The sequence below is a fragment of the Pan paniscus genome, chromosome 19, assembly GCF_029289425.2.
Source record: "Pan paniscus chromosome 19, NHGRI_mPanPan1-v2.0_pri, whole genome shotgun sequence".
Lineage (NCBI taxonomy): Eukaryota > Metazoa > Chordata > Mammalia > Primates > Hominidae > Pan > Pan paniscus.
This window is the reverse complement of record NC_073268.2, coordinates 32,398,011-32,417,008: the sequence shown is the minus strand read 5'-3', so window position 1 is coordinate 32,417,008 and position 18,998 is coordinate 32,398,011. Positions and strand designations below refer to the sequence as shown.

Below are 18,998 nucleotides of genomic sequence, written 5' to 3'. Positions count from 1 at the left end.
CTCTTGACCTCGGGTGATCCGCCTGCCTGAGCCTCCCAAAGTGCTGGAATTACGGGTGTGAGCCACTGTGCCCGGCCACACAAAACCATTCCTCATCCACCTTTCCCCTAATGATTTTACTATCCATGGCTAATCAGGTCCTAGATCCATGATTTCTTTCTTTTCTTTTTCTTTTTTTTAAGAGATGGGGTTGGGGGGGGGGTCTCATTATGTTTCCCAAGCTGATCTCGAACTCCTGGCCTCAAGCGATCCTCCCACCTTGCCCTCCCAAAGTTCTGGGATTACAGGCGTGAGCCGCGGTGCCTGGCCTAGAGCCATGATTTCATTACAAGTTGCAAAATACTGCATTCCCAGTTTATCATGGCATTTTCCCATTTATACATCTGTCGTCTCCAACAATCTGGAAAGCCCTCAACGGCAGAGTCAGAGCCACAGGGTACCAAGGAAACATTTGCTGAAAGAATTTGAATTCAGGAGATGGAGCCTATTGGGGGGAAAATCCCAAACCAACAGGTATTCGTTGTTTAGGGCAAAGAAACATGGCACCATTTCTCCTGCTTCTAGGATCAAAGGCTGTTCCACTCCAATCTCCACTGGATGCCAAGCCTGGCCAAAAGTCCCAGGACATGGCCTGGCCCCCTACCCCTCAATGCTGTCCCTCTTCTGACACCCCATGGAGTCACCCTATGGACTCAGGACCAATGGGGTTTTGGGGAGAAGACAGATCGTCTGTCTACAGGTATCAACATTGCTTTCCTTCTCAAAAATTTTTTTTATTTTAAACCTCCCCACAATTCAAACATTCCTCTTATTATCTTCTGCCGAGGGAAAAAAATTAATAACATGGCACAATATAAAATACTAAATTAAAGGCATTTTGGAACCAGCAGTTATTTCATAAGCTTCTCTTTTATTGCCACGCTAATGTGCCTAATTGCTATCTTAATGAGGACATTAATTTCTGGCTAATGTGATGTTACTATAGAAATTGCAGTCAATCTCTTAAAAGGAGGAAAGTGCTAGAAAGCCGTCCCACGAGGCAGAGGCTTTGGTCACCCTGGGGCTGAGGGGCAAAGGGGAGGGGAGGAGACGGTGCTGGAACCCGGGCCAAGACTGGGGGAAGGATGGGGCTGCTGGGAGCCAGAGAGGGGGAAGGCAGGTGACTTGTGCTGAGACTAAAACCTCCCAGGGAGGCCCTGATCTGAAAGCCAGCTGTTTCCGTGCCCGGGGATCTAGGAGATGAAACTCTGAATAGGGGAAAGGGTTACAGCAATAATAAAACCTGACATCAGTGGCAGGCACGGTTGAGGCATTTTCTATGCTAATCCTTGCAATAGCTCTATAAAATAGATAGTGTCATTTCCCCCATTTTATAGATGGGGGAACAGAGAGGTTGAGTAACTTACCCAAGGTCACACAGCTATTACATGGTAGAGATGGGATTTGAACCCAGCCCGTCTGGCTTAACTGCTGAGCTATGCTGCCTTTCAGCCAGCACTGTGACACCATCGATAATAATAATTTCAAACATTTATTGAAGGCTTATTATGCGCCAGCTGTGAGTCGAGCCTTTTGCACACAGCATCTCTGGGTGGGCTCCATCTTGGAGAAAGAGGTGCAGCTACAGCCACATCTGAGCACTCCTTAATATACAGGGAGGATGAGGCAAGGCTCAAAGCTCCGGGGCTGGTGTTGCAGCTCCCTCCCCACACAGGAACAGGAAATCCACTGTAGGTAGAGAGACATCAGGGCCCAGAGAGGAGGTTATTTACTCTGAGTTGCACCTTATCACAGGTTACTGTGGTGGTCAGGGTAGGTTTTGAAGGCAAATGGTCTGGGTTAGAATTCTAGCTTTTCCCATTTGGCGAGTGGCCGACCCTCTCTGCACCTCAATTTCCTCATTTAAAGATTGGGGCTATGGGAGGCCGAGGTGGGCAGATCATTTGAGGCCAGGAATTCGAAATCAACCTGGCCAACGTGGTGAAACCCTGTCTCTACTAAAAATACAAAAAAAAAAAAAAAAAAAAAAAAAAAAAAAAATGAGCCAATCATGGTGGCCTGTGCCTGTTATCCCAGCTACTCAGGAGGCAGAGGCAGGAGAATCACTTGAACCCAGGAGGCGAAGGTTGCAGTGAGCTGGGATCATGCCACTGCATTCCAGCCTGGGCAACAGAGTGAGACTCCATCTAAATAAATAAGATTGGGGCTAACAATGGAACCTACCTCCGAGGGCTGTTATAAGAATTAAGCAACTGGTTGGGCATGGTGGCTCACACCTATAATCCCAGCACTTTGGGAGGCTGAGACGGGAGGATTGCTTGAGCCCAAGAGTTCGAGACTGGCCTGGGCAATATAGCAAGACTCCATCTCTACAGAAAAAAATATTACAAATTAGCTGGTTATGGTAGCATGCGCCTGCAGTCCCAGCTACTTGGGAGGCTGAGATGGGAGGATCGCTTAAGCCCAGAAGTTTGAGACCAGCCTGGGCAACATAGCAAGACCCCATCTCTACATAAACATATAACAAATTAGCTGAGCATGGTGGTGCCCCCACGTCTGTAGACGTGGTTGATCTACGAGCAACCTGTAGATCCCAGTGGCTTAATGCACTAAAGGCTACTTTCTCACTCACATCACACTGCTGCACCTGGGAACCAGACTCCAGCTATATTGTGGCTTCACCTTCTTCCAGTGACTCAGAGGCCCCACAAGACCCTCTTTGTCCAGCCAGAAGATGCAAAGGAAGAATTAGAAGGTGCAGGTGGGAGGTGTTAAAAGCCTGAATGTAGCACACCTCACTTCCATTCACATCCCACAGAAGCAGATAATGATAAAGGTTAGGAAATAGGTTTGGAGTCTGGGAAACATGGGGAGACCTCATATTTACAAAGAAAAAAACTTTTTTTTAATTAGCTGGTTAATGGTGGCGCAAGCCTGTTGTCCCAGCTACTCAGGAGGCCAAGGTGGGAGTGAGGTAGGAGGCTGGAAGGGACTCTAGAGGTGAAGTTCAGACACTGGACCAAATTCATGGCCAGGTGTGGTGGCTCATACTTCTAATCCCAGCACTTTGGGAGGCCGAGGTGGGTGGATCACCTGAGGTCAGGAGTTTGAGACCAGCCTGGCCAACATGGTGAAACCCCGTCTCTACTAATAATACAAAGATTAGCCGGGTGTGGTGGCAGGTGCCTCTAATCCCAGCTACTCGAGAGGCTGAGGCAGGAGAATCGCTTGAACCCAGGAAGCGGAGGTTGCAGTTAGCCGAGACATACATAGTCAAAAGAATTGCAAACAAATAGTCATGCAGAAACGCATACACGTATGTATACAGCAGCATTATTCTCAATGACCAAAAGGTGGAAACAACCTACATGTGCATTAACTGATGAATGGATAACTCAAATGTGATTGATCTATATAACGGATATATTATTCAGCCTTGAATGAATTTCTGACGCATGTTACAACATGGAGAACCCTTGAGGGCATTATGCTAAGTGAAATAAGCCAGTCACCAAAGGACAAATACTCTGTGATTCCTCTCATATGAGGTACTTAGAGTGGTCAGATTCATAAAGACAGAAAGTAGAAGGGTGGTTACCATGGGCTGGGAGGAGAGAATGGGGAATTAGTGTTTAATAGGTACAGAGTTTCAATTTGGGAAGATGAAAAAGTTCTGGAGATTTTTTTTACAACAGTGTGAATGTACTTAACACTACTGAATTGTACACTTAAAACTGGTTAGAGACAGCCAGGTGTGGTAGCTCATGCCGGTAATACCAGCACTTTGGGAGGCTGAGGTGGGAGGATCACTTGAGTCCAGGAGTTCAAGACCAGCCTGGGCAACATAGCGAAATCCTGTCTCTACAAACAATGCAAAAATTGGCCAGGTTTGGTGGTGTGTGCCTGTGGTGCCAGTTACTTGCAAGACTGAGGTGGGAGGATCACCTGAGCCCCGGGGAGGTTGAGGTTGCAGTGAGTCATGATCACACCACTGCACTCCAGCCAGGAAGACAGAGTGAGACCCTGTCTCAAAAAATAGGTGGGGAGAGGGGGCAGTGGTTAGACTGTAAATATTATGCCTACTTTACCTCAATTTTTAAAAATTGTTTGAAGCCACACACAAAAGTCTTATTTAGTGAAATCATGTATTGTATGATTTCATTTATATGAAATGTCCCAAATGGGCAAATTCATAGGAAGTAAGTAAATACTTGCCAGGAAATAGGAGAGAAAATGGGGAGCAGGGCCAGTGATTCTGGGGCTGCTTTCTGGGGTGATGAAAATATTCTGGAATTAAATAGTGGTGATGGCTGTACAGTCTTGTAAATACTATACTAAAACCCACTAAATTCTGCACTTATTTAAAAGGGTGAATTTATGGTGTATAACTTATATCTCAATAAAAATTAATAAAAAGGAGTGGTATGAGGAATTGGGAAAATACACACACACACACACACACACACACATATATGTGCCTTAACTCTAATCAGTTCCCTTTGTCCTTTCTGAAACAAAGTTATACCCAACTGATAGTATAAGGTGTCCAGTCCAGATCTCTCTCTTTCTCTCTCTCTCTCTATATATATATATCTGTATGTTTCCAGAAAAATATGCAAAATGGCTTGGTGAATTTTCTTTTTGATTTTAACACTTAACTTTTTTTGGCCAGTCGTGGTGACTCACACCTGTAATCCCAGCACTTTGGGAGGCCGAGGTGGGTGGATCACTGTAACCCAGGAATTTAAGACCAGCCTGGGCAACGTATCAAGACCCCTTCTTTACAAAAAATACAAAAATTAGCCAGGCTTGGTGGCACGTACCTGTAGTTCCACCTACTTGAGAAGCTGAGGCAGGAGGATCACTTGAGCCTGGGAGGCAGAGGTTGCAGTGAGCCAAGATTGCACCACTGCACTCCAGCCTGGGTGACAGAGCCAAACCTTGCTTAAAAAAAAAAAAAAAAAAAAAATCTAGCCTCACAGTGGCTTATGCCTGTAATCCCAACACTTTGGGAGGCCTTTATGGCAGGAGGATGCCTTGAGCCCAGGAGTTTGAGGCTGCAGTGGGCTATGATTATGCCATTGCACTCCAGCTTGGGAGACAGAAAGAGACCTTGTCACAAAAATAAATTTTGTTTTTCTTTGCTTTCTTCCTTTTTTTTTTTTTTTTTTTTTAAAGACAGGGTCTCACTCTTTCAACTGTCACCCAGGTTGGGGTATAACAGCTCAACCTCAGCTTACTGCAACCTCCACCTCCCAGGTTCAAGCGATACTCCCACCTCAGCCTACCAAGTAACTAGGACTACAAGTGCACACCACCACCCCTGCCTCATGTGTTTTGTGTATTTTTTTGTAGACATTGGGGGTTTTGTCATGTTGACCATTTTTTTTGTAGAGATGGGGGTTTTGTCATGTTGCCTGAACTGGGCTCAAGCGATCCACCCACTTCAGCCTCCCAAAGTGCTGGGATTACAGGTATGAGCCATTGCGCCTGGCCAATTTTTTCCTTTTACTGTCTGTGGTTCCACAACTTCCTTTTTGCCTGTTCTCTATGGACTTTCTACTTCATTTGGACTCTACTTAGATTGGCCTAGTTTTCTCTTTAGTCAAATCTTCAGTAACCAATTTATTACCATTAAAAATGATCTAACAAGCTTTATTTTTATTATTGTTAAAAATTCTCATTTTGAGGAACACAACCACAAAGTAAAGAAAGTTTTCATTGATTTACGTAAAAAACCAATATTTAATAACAATTTTTAAAACATGGCTCCAGGCCATCCACATGCTTTAACTCGTGCTCAGCCTCCTGATATTGATGGGTTGTCTTTGTATTTTTCTGATGCCCTTTTATGTGCATTCACCTGTTTTGGAAGAAAACACAATTAAGGTTATCTATCACAACAACCACTATCTCCAATGTGTATTCATTCATTTTAAGTCTCATCTACCCGATGAGATAACTTTTTTGAAGACAGGAATTGTATGCTGTTTAAGAGTGCTTTGATTCTTCCACAGTTCAGTCATCCTTGCTACCTTGCAGAGGACTGGTTCTAGGATATCGCCCCCACACCATACCAGAATCTGTGGATGCTCAATCCCTTAAATATAATGGTGCAGTGTTTGCATATAACCAACACACACCCCCCCATATACTTTATTTATTTACTTACTTAGAGACAGGATCACCCTCTGTCACTCAGGCTGGAGAGCAGTGTCACAATCACAGCTCACTGCAGCCGCAACCTCCTGGGCTCCAGTGATCTGCCCACCTCAGCCTCTTGAGTAGCTGGGACTACAGGTGCATACCACCACACTGGCTAATTTTTTTATTTTTATTTTTATTAAAGACAAGGTCTCACTATGCTGCCCAGGTTGGCCTCCCAAAGTGTTGGGATTACAAGTGTGAGTCACCGTGCCTGGTTCCATGTACTTTAGGTCATCACTAATAAAATGTATAGATATTGTATAATGGCAACAGTTGTTATACTGTACTTTCTAATTGTATTTTTATTGTTTCTTTCTTCAAATATTCAGCCTTATCTAGTTGAATCTGAAGATGTGGACCTGCTGATGAAGAGGGCTGACTGTATCTAACTTAGGGTCTTGCATGCAGCTGGTACTTAACGCATTTTATTGACTGTTTTAGCTAACATTCAACAGACAATTCCTAATAAAAAACTCTTAGAAGTATGAAAAAAAAGGAAACCTGCTCTAAAGTGGCAGGAAAACCAGCCTGGGCAACATAGCAAGATCTTGTCTCTACAACAAAAGTTTTAAAATTCACTGCCTGCCTGTAGTCCCAGCCACTCTGGAAGCTGAGGCAGGAGGATCCCTTAAGCCCAGGAGTTTGAGGTTACAGTGAGGTAGATCACACCATTGCTCTCCAGTCTGGGTGACAACAAGGCCCTGAGAAAGAAAAAAAAAGAAAGGAAAGGAAGGAAAGAGTGTAAGTATTGAAAAGGAAGAGACAAAACTGTCATTATTTGCATATAAAATAATAAATGTTAGCCAAAGAAGCCTAAGAGAATCAACTAAGATTTTACTGGAAGTAATATGAGAATTCAGTACGGTGGCTAGAAACAAAATCAAGAGAGCAGCACACAAACCTCAACTGCTTTTCAGATATACCACCAATAACTAACTAGAAAATGGAAGAAAGATCCCATTTACAATGGCAATACAAATGTCTGAAGTATTTAGGAACAAAAATACAAAGATCTGTTATCTAACAAAAGATGTGTAAGATCTATATGATGGAAACCCTAAAACTCTTCTGAAAGACATTAACAAGAAATGAATTCATGACATGAAATACCATGTTCTAGAATGTCGTATAGATGTCAATTCTCAAATTTATCTACAAATTTAAGGTAATCCTATTCAAATCCCAAGATAGTTTTTGGTGGTGGCTGTTTTTGAGACAAGGTCTCGCTCTGTTGCCCAGGCTAGAGTGCAGTGGTATGACCACAGCTCACTGCATCCTCGACCTCCCAGGCTCAAGCAATCCTCCCACTTTAGCCTCTGAAGTCTCTCATATGGTGTCCAAGAAATGGGGACAAATCTCACAAAGGGACTAGGCTCAGGAGGGCTGGAATATTCAGGGAAGTTTCTTTCTTTCTTTCTTTTTTTTTTTTTTTTTTGAGGCAGAGTCTCTCTCTGTCCCCCAGGCTGGAGTGCAGCAGCCTGATCTTGGCTGGCTGCATGCTCCACCTCCCAGGTTCACGCCATTCTCCTGCTTCAGCCTCACAAGTAGCTGGGATGACACACGCCCGCCACCACACCCAGCTAATTTTTTGCATTTTTAGTAGAGACGGGGTTCCACTGTGTTAGCCAGGATGGTCTCGATCTCCTGACCTTGTGATCCGCCTGCCTTGGCCTCCCAAAGTGCTGGGATTACAGGCGTGAGCCACCGCACCTGGCCTATTCAGGGAAGGTTTCAAGCAGAAAGATGAACTGAGTTGGCTTTGGAGAGATTCACAGGACTCCCACAGGCAGAGTGAAATAAGGGCATTGTAGATGGACAAAGGCACAGATAAGCAGCAATGGGGACGGTGTGACTGGGGGACGCTGAGGGGCTGCTGTGGCTGGAATGGAGGGTTGCCACCATAATGGAAATGGCCAATGAGGCAAATAAGGTTGGCAAATAAGGCAAATAAGGCAATAAGGCAAATAAGTTACATCAAGGGTGCCAGCTTATTAAATCCCTCTTCCAGTATGCTAGCACTGGCCTGCTGGGAAAAGTAATACATCACATAATCAAACAAAAGGCAAAAAGAGGCGAGCTCCAGGAATGGGCACTGTAAACAGGACTCGCCCTAGGGTAGCCAGATGCAGGCTTTAGATTTGTTGATGCAGGTTGAGCATCTCTAATCCGAGGGGGAATGTCTCATATGGTGTCCAAGAAATGGTGACACATCTCACAGAGGGCCTAGGCTCAGGAGGGCTGGAGTATGAGACATTCCCCCTCCCCTGTGAATTTGAAAACGTGGCCAAAATTTTTTTAAAAAAATGGCTACCCTGTAGTTCTTTAACTGGACCTATTTAGACAACACCTTACACACTGGAGAAGGATGATTCTATGTGAATCTAGTAAGTCTACAAGACAATACTTCTCTCTTTTGGCTGTCTTCTTCCTCTCCAGGGTGATGACAACTCCATGAGGGTGGAGATTATATGTCTCTCATCATTTAAGCAACAAGGAAATAAATTAGTGGCAGAGTAAGGGGTGACTCAGTGAGTACATCCAATTGTTGAGATAGTTTTGCGTGGGAGAAATTTTGCTATTATATCAACTTAACTTCTTAAAATAGTCTAGTGGGATTAACTTGGTTTTATTTCACAGAGACCTCCTGGAAGCGAGGATCCTTTAAAAATCCTGGAATATACATTGCAGTAAAAGAACAAAGCACACCTCAGCCTTAAATGACAGAAGAAGAATGTCAAGTGGGAAAGTGACGTTGGTTTTCAGTTTGTGGATTCTGAATCCACACAAACACAGGATTGTATTCTGAAAACCTGAATTAATTATTGTCCTTACCTCTATAAGACAAAAAATTATAATCAAAATTATTAGTATTACAGTCACAGATATTGCGAAGATGAGTTTGTTCTTATAGTCATATCCTGGAACTTCTTTCATGAGCTAAAAAAAAAATAGAAAAAAGAAAAAAGAAAGAACAATTAAAAAAAAAAGAGAGAGAATGGAAGCTAAATTTTCAAAACCCCAGTATTCCAGTTGAGTAGCTTACAGGTTCTTTTGATCTTTTTATTTTTTTTGAGACAGGATCTCACTCTGTCACCCAGGTGGGAGTACAGTGGTGCGATCACAGTTCACTACTGACTCGACCTCCCTGGGCTCAGGTGATCCTCCCACCTCAGCCTCCTGAGTAGCTGGGACTACAGGCACGTGTCACCACACGCAGCTAATTTTTGTATTTTTTGTGAAGACAGGGTTTCACTATGTTGGCCGAGCTGGTCTTAAACTCCTGACCTCAAGTGATCCACCCACCTCGGCCTCCCAAAGTGCTGGGATTACAGGCATGAGCTACCACCCCCGGCCTACAGTTCATCTTGTGCCCTAATCTATTTCACTGTCTACATGAGCGAAGTGGGAGATCACTGTCATGGCCAAAGTTACATGGCCAAGACAAGCTATGGCCTGGGAGTCCCAGGTTCTCCTATGTGGGCACTTTCCTGGCATATGCTAAATGATGGGAAATCTGGGTCTCATGTTTCTGTGTGGTCCTCACCTCACTTGACTTCTGCTCTTTCTGTTCATTCTGTTCCATGTTCTCATTAATATAATTTGTTTTTTGTTGGTCCGTATCCCATTCTACATTCAATGCCTTTGCTTCCTGCTGCTCGCTGAGAAGCTTCATCAGGAGGCCTGTTTGCAACATGAGCTTGGCACAGCTCCCTTGCACATGTGTTTCTGAACATTCCATTTTCAAGGTCCGGATAACATGAGACATGAACTTTCTCACATCCTCGTTGGGGATGAGGGACCGTAGCTGCTCGGTTAGCTGAATTTCAAGCTGATCACCTGGGGATGAGAGCAATGGGTAATTGAAGCTTTTGGGCTCAGGGGACAAGTCAATGCCCACATTGTTGTATTCCCATTTTGTCTCAGTTTGTTTAACATTTGGTTCTAAGTTGAATGCAGTCCCAGCGGAAACTGCCTCAGGAGGATGATTGTAGTTTGTGTTTTCAGAGATGTGTCTTTGAACACATCTCTTTTGTGTCTTTTACATTAGTTGTGTCTTTTACACTAGTGTTTTCTATAAAACGTTCTGAAGGAGCAACTACTTCCAGAAGAGGGTTTTCTTGAGGACTCAGGTCTCCTAAGGATGAAAAAACCCCTTGCGAATTTATGAGGCTCTTCGCTGCAGAGAACAGCGGCCTCTTTGCGAGCATCGGTCTGTTGAGATAACTGCCCTTTCTAAACTTTCTAATCTTTTTGGCCTTGGGTGTTCTGTGGGCCACACGGGAGTGAGTTTTATAAAAGCGGTATTTTTTTCTGGAATGTGCGATTGGTTTAGCAGCCTTCATGTTTTTCACTCTAGCCATTGCCATTTCTAAAATTAAAATGGTGTAGGCTGTCTTTCAATCTGTCTCTGACCTGAGGTAGGGCTTTTGCAGGGCTAGAGGCAGAAGGCACGCCCATGGAGAAGGGTTTCAGCACAGAGGAGACTGCTGCCTTATGCTCTTGGGTGAATGAAGGCTTGGTGTAGATGGTGTTTCCCACTACCTTCTCAGGCCCCTGCACTATGTGAGGCTGTTCCAGCTCCCTCGGGGCTGGACCCTCAAGCCTTTTTCCTTTGGCAGCATTGTCCACAAATGCCTGGGCATCCTGTTCTTTCCTAGTGCTGTGCTTTCCCATCTCTTTGAAGTGCCTTTCCTGGATGCTCCTTGGGCCTGTGAGGACTCTGTTCACTCTCTGCAGGTTTTTGCCTACACTTTGAATCTTTGCCAGGCTGTTTTCCTGTGGTTGCACAGTTTCTAATTTTTTTTTCAAATATTTGGTTTTTAAATTTGTTACCTAGAAGGCTGGACTGTGAGGGGCTCTTTCTATTGTTTTTCAAAATACTCAGGAGCCTATCTCCATCTTGTACATTTGAAAATAGCTGTTCAGTGAACGGTAACAACATTGATTCTGCACCCAGATTTCCCAGTGAGAGATAAGGCAAGATGTAACTTAGTGCACTGCTAACATCACTCTCGTCATTGGTGGCTAGCTACTCACTCCCAAAGCCTGACAAGTTGATGCCACTGCTGTCTGAGGGCGCCTCCGACTCAATAGTCAGCTCAGTGCTCATGTGCTGCTTCCGGGCTTGTAACATCTTCATGAACGCTCCTTCTGGATTGCCTACAGATGCTTCTTCAGCTGTCAGAAAAGAAGAGACTGCTTTGATCATGAAATATCTTTGATCATCTTTCATACTCAGTCCATAGCTGTATGCCCCAGTCACACAGAGTAAGAGTCAGCAAACATTCGAGTGCCATTCAGAGAGGAGAAACATACACCCAAACCTAAACCTATGAAATGGCAACAACGAAAGGAGGAAAAGACATCTTTTGAAAACATGGCCACCTACTTGGAACATTCCATAGTGTGACATACAGTAACTCTGCTTAGGATTATTCCGTTGATCCCCAGGGGCCAATTGCCCAGTGCTCAGTCAAAGCCCAAGGTGGAAGACAAGTGCTTCCCTGATGAGCTGATGAACTGGCCTCTCTGCAGACTGCTCCATACCCTGTGCTGTCCTGCCTCATATGCAGAGACAGCACAAGGCTCCCACTCTCCTCATCCTCAGTGTGCCTGTGTTCTTGCTACCATCGCAGCTGAATGCAATGAAAGGCGGTCCTCTGAGAGGAGCAGGGTGGAGATGCTAAAGTGGATGCCCCCTCCCATTGCTGACAGATCCTCATCTGGCATGTGCTCCACCCACCCACCCCATTCTCTGCTCCCACATATCATAGCCCCATCACAGAAGATGTGACATGGAAAAAAACACTGTGTCCACCTTAGTTCTTTTCTTAAATTTGGGCAGGGATTCAGGGTGTAGGTTAAGAGATTTTTAATTTGCCAGATTGTATGCCTATGTTGTTAAATATACAATGAATCTATGGTATGGTAGCAGTTTCTGGATAAACATTACTTGAGGTCCTAAATGCAGAAGGGAAAAAGTGACTTTTGTCAGATGCCTACTTCACTTTCATTCATCTCTAATATTTTGGATGGGGAACCATCCAAAGCTTCTGACTGCATGAAGGTCAAGTGTGCCAGTGTGCAGCTGGGCTTCTTTTCCAGAATTAAAAGTATTTTGGGTGGTGCTGAAGGTCAGCGGAAGAAGTAAAGATTGCGAGAAAGGAGAAACATGGGCTTGGGGAGAACCCAGAATTGGGGACAGAAGACCTGGCACTAGGCTACAGCACTTAGCACCTCTGATCTTGTTTTTCCTCACCTGTAAAAGGAGATTAACAATGCTTTTCTGCCCACCTCTTGGGGAGAAGGGAAGAATATAATTGGTAAAAAAAAAAAAAAAAAAAGAAAAGAAAAGAAAAAGAAAAAGTTTTGAAAAATAAGCAACACTGTCTTTACAGAAGTAGCCAAGCATTATTAATTATCCACCCCATATCACTGGTAGATACCTGTATTCAAGCAGTCACATTTTAGAAGTCATGAAGTTGGTGCTAATAAACCTAATCTACAGAAAAACTCTTGAAAAAACTTGAGCATTTGTTCTGTGAATAGAAAGGTTTGAGATTCAGAGCAAGTTCAGAGTTGGATGGACTAAGAAAGGAAAAGCCCTCCATTCCAATAGAAGAGCCAGGTAGCAATTTCTGGTTATGGAACCAGAAGCTCTCAGGCTTCAAATAAAACAGCATCACTTCTACTCTTATAAAACTGTAAAAACAAAAACAAAAACAAAACCGGATCTACATCTGTCCTAAAAGGCAGAGAGTACTTGAGACCTCATGGATATAAAACCAGCTTACAAACTACATTGCACTATATGAAGAAATTATCACTGGGGGCAAAGCACCAAGCAGAGAGCACAGTACACAGTGTGTGGATGTTAATGTTATTCCCTAGCCTTCCCATTTCTTTCTCTTGGTCCTTTATGTATATGGAACTGTTCCATTATTAAATTTTGTAATAATAACTGAGAACCTGACTCCCAGCAAGGGAGTCATTCAGAAGTTGAGGGAGTTGAAATCTGACTGAGTAAATAAAACAATTATATCATCAGCTTAACATTTCATCAATTAAAAATAAAAATTTAAAAACAAATACTTAAAATAATGTAACAATTTATCACCAGGCAATTTGGACTCACGACAATGTATGCTGTTAGTCAGACATGCAGTGTTGCAATGCAGCTTGACTGTCTTGGAGACAGCCTCAATGCTATTTTTAAATTGGCAGAGGCAGCAGACCATATGGCTAGGTAAGATCCTATAGATGAAAACACAAAACAATAAATTAGTGGTAAAGCGGTTACTTGAGTAGGTAAAGGAGGCAGCCAACGCTACCACAGGGCTGGGCAAAGAGGTGTTACTGAGACCCGTGGACTGGACACTTGGGTAGGAACCAGAAGGCCAATGGGAAGGAGGACACAGGTGCCCAACTGAAGGGTAAGCATGGCAGTGAGTATGGTATGCCTAGAATAAAGGTGGTTGGGATTAGAATTGGGTGACACTGATCAGTAGTTTAAATTCAGAGGTATCTCTTCCCGACTCAAAAGTCTCACTTTGGGCTGAAAGTATACAGGAAGAAGGTAGACTTCTAAGAAGAGTCTGAATAAGCCCCCAACTTCTGAAGGCCCTTTCTCAATTCCTGTTGGGAGTGGGAAGTATTAGAAATTACTCTGGGCATTAAAAATAGCTCCGTTTAACTTGGATTGTGGGGTTAAAAAAATAACGGAGATTGCATTGGCCAAATCTGGACAATTTGAGCATTCAAAAGAATAACAACAATAAACTACAACATAATATATAAAAAATCCATGAGGAATGATATTTTAAAAGAGGGGGAGTTGTTCTTTAATGAAATAATGCTAGCTAATAAATGTAGAAGGAATGACAGAGTTTTAAAAAGTGTCACTTTGCAACCACCAATGTAATAAAAATAGATTCAGACAAAGATTATCATTGATGGAGTTGGGTGAAAAGACATTTGAGAACAGGATCTTCACTGATCTCAAAGTACCACCCCACAGATTTTTTATTAATTACCAAAGGGAAAAGTTATTTTTTATTTTTTTATGAGACAAGGTCTCAGTCTGTCACCTAGGCTGAAGTACAGTGGCAAAATCATAGCTAACTGCAGCCTCGACCCCCTGGGCTCAAGTGACCCTCCAAATTCAGCCCCCCAGGTAGATGGGACTATAGGCTTGCACCACCACCCCAGCTAATTTTAGTTTTTTGTTTTTGTTATTTTTAGTAGAGACAGGATTTCACCTTGTTGTTCAGGCTGGTCTAAAACTGGACTCAAGTGATTTGCCCATCTCGGCCTTCCAAAGTGCTGGGATTACAAGTGTGAGCCACCACACCCAGCAAAATAACTACAGTGGAGAGATCTGGAAGATCACCTTAAACAAGTGATCAAACTTAGCATTATGAGCCACCTGGGGTCACGAGGCAGGAAAGATACGTCACCTATGCAGTATTCTTCCCAAAGATGCTTAACTTGAATCTCATGTGGAAACAGAGAAATCCAGATTGTGGGACAACTTACGAGACAACTATCTTTGACTCTTAAAAAATGCCAATGTCATGAAAGATCAAAAAAAGTAGAGGCATGTTTTAGATTAAAGGAAATGAAGACATGACATGCAGTGCCTGATCTTTGACTGGATTCTGTAGTATTCTTTCATCTTTCTGGCATGTTTGAATTTTTTTCAAAATATAAATTTGGGCAAAAGAGAAAACCAAGATAATTGATTAATTTATTGTTATGGCTTCTTGGGGGCAGTTTAAGAGAAATAAAAACAATCTCTGTAACTGGAATAAATTCTCAAGGTTAATCTTAAGCAGTATAGCATGGTCATTAAGAATACAGATTCCACAGCCAGACTAGGCTTAAATCCCAGCTCTGTGAATAATGTAAATTTGGGCAAATTGCTTAATCTCTGTTCCTTGGCCTTGTCATTATAATAGTACCTACCTCAAATGAGTTTTGAGGATTAAATGAATCCCTACCCGAAAAATGTCTGGCACACAGTGAGTGATCAATAAATGTTAACTACTGTAAATATTACATTACAGAAGTTGTAGGGGGGCCTCTTTTGAGTCCTCTAAAAGGATGACTTTGTTAGGGCCACATTAAGACTGTGGAAACAGAAGAGTATTCAATGGATACATGAAGTCTGTGAGTTGGGGGTATGATGTATAGAGTTTTAAATTAAAACTGCATCCAGTAAGTTGGTCTGATACATCTTTCAAACCTACAGAGGAATAATCACAAGTGACTCGTATTCCTTTGGGTCCAATAGAAGCCTCTGATCTTCATATAGATTGAATGTACCCAGAACCATAACCTAGCATTTTACTTATATAGCAACCTTAACTCTGACACAAAGATGTTTCTTTTGTTTTGAGGCTGAGTCTTGCTCTGTTACACAGGTTGGGTGCAGTGGTGCAATCTCGGCTCACTGCAGCCTTTGTCTCCTGGGCTCAAGTGATCCTCCCGCCTCAGCCTCCTGAGTAGCTAGAACTACAGGTGTGTGCCACCACACCTGGCTCATTTTTGTATTTTTTGTAGAGATGGGGTTTCACCATGTTGCCCAGGCTGGTCTCAAACTCCTGAGCTCAAGCAACCCCCTCTCCTTGGCCTCCCAAAGTGCTGGGATTACAGGCATGAGCCCAAAGGTTTTGTTATTCTTTTCCTGCCCCCAGCTTTTGATTTTAAACATTTTCTTTTTTTCCTTTAAGGCTTAGGATGGCTAGGAAGCATTTTCAAATGGTATAACGAACACCTGCATAACTTTCATCTGGAATCAACAGTAGCTAATACTTTGCCACATTTCCTTTCCATGTGTGTATGTCTATACATTTTCTGGACAAACCATTTGAGAGTCAGTTGCAGACATAATGACCCTTCACCAGTAAAGACATCAGTGTGCAGCCCCTAAGAACCAATGCATTCTCCTCCATAACCAGAAGACTCTCATCACCCAATGGAACTTAATATTATCATTGCCTACTATGCATTCCATATACACATTTTCACAATTGTCCCAATCATAACATGGCTTAAAAAATTCAGAATCCAATCAAACATCAGACATTGCATTTTGTGTTCATGATTTTTTTTTTTTTTTTGTAGAAAGACCTTTAATACTTCTGTTTACAAAATTCGGGCATACATTTCAGTTTGCCCTGAACCGTGCCCAAGGCTGTGTGCTCATCTCTGCCAGGGTGTCTGTGCCCTTCATGTACTGCTGACCACGAGGGTGCAGAGCAGAACCTGGGGTCCGGAGGCTTCGCTGGGCCTCAGGGGGAAGGGAATGTGAATGTGGCCCAGCCCAGAGGACCCTCCATTTCGTCGATTTTGGATTGGGCGACAGAGGAAGCAGATGTCAGGGCTGCAGACATGCTGGCCTGGACAGGGGTCTGGGGACCCCGGGGCTGCCTGCCGTGGTCTAGAGGAGATGGCTGGGGCCACTTCCCACAGGGTGGGGTGGCAGCGGCTCGGCAAGGGGAGGCCTGGCTACCAGGGGCTTGAACATTGGCTCACTGGAGCCTTTGTGCTTGGCCCTTAGCAGCACGGCTGGGGCTGTGGTCCCGTGCGAGGTGTGCTGGGGGGGTGTGTAGGTGGCTGGTGGTGGCAGCTTGTGCCAGAGTGACACAGGCTTCTGTGGGCCTGGCTGGGGGCAGTTAAAAAGCTGAAAAGGTACTTGGTGTGTGAGGGTAAGGCTTGGGAGGCAGGGCCCTAGAGGAGGCCATGTTCTCTGTCCTGGTTGAGGGGAGCGGTACGGGGGGAAGGTGGGGCAGATCCCAGATGGCCTCTGTCTCCTGGCTGCAAGCTGACAGCAGGCCAGGGAAACAGTGAGGCCCTCTGCCCTGGCCTTGGGGAGGAGTGCATGTGTGAGGCTGGGGTACTGTGGCCCTGGAGTGGGGCTAGGGTTCATCGCCAGGAGCAGGCTTGTGGGGGGATTTAAAACCAGGGTCCTGTCTCTGAGCCACCCCACAGGGACACTCGATCCAAGCCTGTTAAGGCCGTGGAACTCGAGGGTAGGCTGTGGGCTGGGCCCCCGTGGGGTCAGGACGGAGGTGGGGGCTGCCCTGGAGGAACATTAGTGTTTCTGAGAGCACCTTAGTGTTGCCCCGTCTGGGCCAGCTGGGTGAGGAGTTGGGGAGCAGGGAGGAGGCCGGCGCCATGGAGTGAGGAAGGGAGCCGTCACCGTTGGGAGTCAGCGCTAGTGTAAACAAGCGTCCCCACCCACCCAGATAAGCCTCCCACCCAAGTGTGGCTCCCTGCTGAGGGAGTACCTCAAGGACCCGGGCCTGGGTGGCGCCGGCAGGCTTGGACACCGCCTTGGCAGCAGGAGCCCATGGAAGGCAGGAGATCTGGCAGGGGGTGCCACCCAGTGTGGATGGAGGGGCGGGGCGGGGGCACCAGTGAGTCACTGGGCAGAGGCATGAGCACGTCCATGTAGCTGAGCAGGAAGAAGCCCAACTGGCTGTCCAGCATGCCCTGGTACCAGTTCTCGTTGATCTGGTTGATCAGCGTGAAGACGTCGCCCTCATGGAAGCCCAGCTCCCCATGGTTCTCAGGCTGGAAGTCATACAGCACCTTGCAGCTTGGCTGGTCTAGGGGCGGCATGCTCCTGCTAGGAGTCCGGATGGACTTGTCGGAAGATCGGAAAGAGGATGAAGCTGCAATCTTGGGGACTGTGGTGCAGGGGAAGCCCCCGTTGGACTGCTCAGGCTCTCCGAGGTCAAAGCGCTCCCAGAACTTGGGCTTATACTCCCGCTTGGGGCGTGAGGAAGCTTCCCGCATCCTGCGCTTGAGCTTCTCTGCCAGCTCGTCCAGGATCTGCATGGCCTGCCAGTGGTAGTTCAGCTGCGCCTCCGCCAGGGCCCGGAGTTGACTCACCTGCTCAATGTTGGTCTCCAGGAGGTTGTGCATGCTGGTTTCTGCTACCTCCTTGGAGTCCTCAAACTTCTCCAGTGCCTGGTGCAGCTCCTCGTCGGGGATCTTGCCCTGCCGCTTCTCTTAGTCAAAGTCCAGGCGGCGGCCCTCCAGCTTCTGCAGGTGGTGCTGGATCCCCTTCAGGTCTTTCTCACACAGGTTCTGGAGGAGGTCAATGAACTTCTGCTTGACCTCTATGTCCAGGGAGTCCTTCACCTCTGCCAGGTGCTTCATGGACTCGCCGGCATCCAGCAGTGCGTCGCTGAAGTTGGACTCGTTGCCCAGCTCCTTCTGGTGGCAGATCAGGCACTCGCTCAGGAGCCCCTCCGACTGCGGGTAGCCGGGGTTCTTCACCTGGCCCTGGATCTTGCACACCGTGTTGAGCATGGTCAGCTTAGCCTGCGAGGCTGGGTTGGGCTGCAGGTACTTGATGGTCCTTGCCAGCATTTCCGTCACCGCCTTGCTGATGACATCTCCATCTCTTTGAAGTCATCGTCCAGCTTGGTCCCCTCAGCCCCTCCGACCTTCTCACTGACCAGCTGGCTCGCCTTGTAGAACTGCTTCTTCAGCCCTGCAACCGACAGACTGCCTCCCGCCACCGAACCTCCCGCCCGGACCGCGCCAGCAACAGGCTCCCAGGTGTGTGACCCTCTGCACGCCTCAGGGGCCCCACCACGTGCTTGCCAGCTCTGCACCTGCCCCGGGGCCACCTCGAGTTCATGATTCTTTAGTCTCCTTCAATCTAGATCTGTTCGCAGGATTGTTTTAAAGTATACTGACAAAACTTTGAGACTGTAAGTGACCTGAGATATACATTATCCTTACTTGAGAATAGTAATTTTTCAATACGCTTTAAG

General features: G+C 45.4%; 1 protein-coding gene and 1 pseudogene across 1 annotated transcript in view; both read right to left on the bottom strand.

Moving 5' to 3' along the window:
* Positions 1-5,639: 5,639 nt before the first annotated feature.
* LRRC37B (leucine rich repeat containing 37B) overlaps positions 5,640-18,998 on the bottom strand; it is a 32,355-nt gene continuing 18,996 nt past the window's right edge. Inside the window, 5 exon segments of the mRNA XM_034943239.3 lie at positions 5,640-5,863; positions 9,040-9,144; positions 9,752-10,044; positions 11,245-11,385; positions 13,343-13,461. Of these exon segments, the coding sequence (XP_034799130.3) occupies positions 5,801-5,863; positions 9,040-9,144; positions 9,752-10,044; positions 11,245-11,385; positions 13,343-13,461 (721 nt within the window). The 3' untranslated portion in view covers positions 5,640-5,800.
* LOC129394429 (endophilin-A2-like) lies at positions 16,313-18,878 on the bottom strand (annotated as a pseudogene).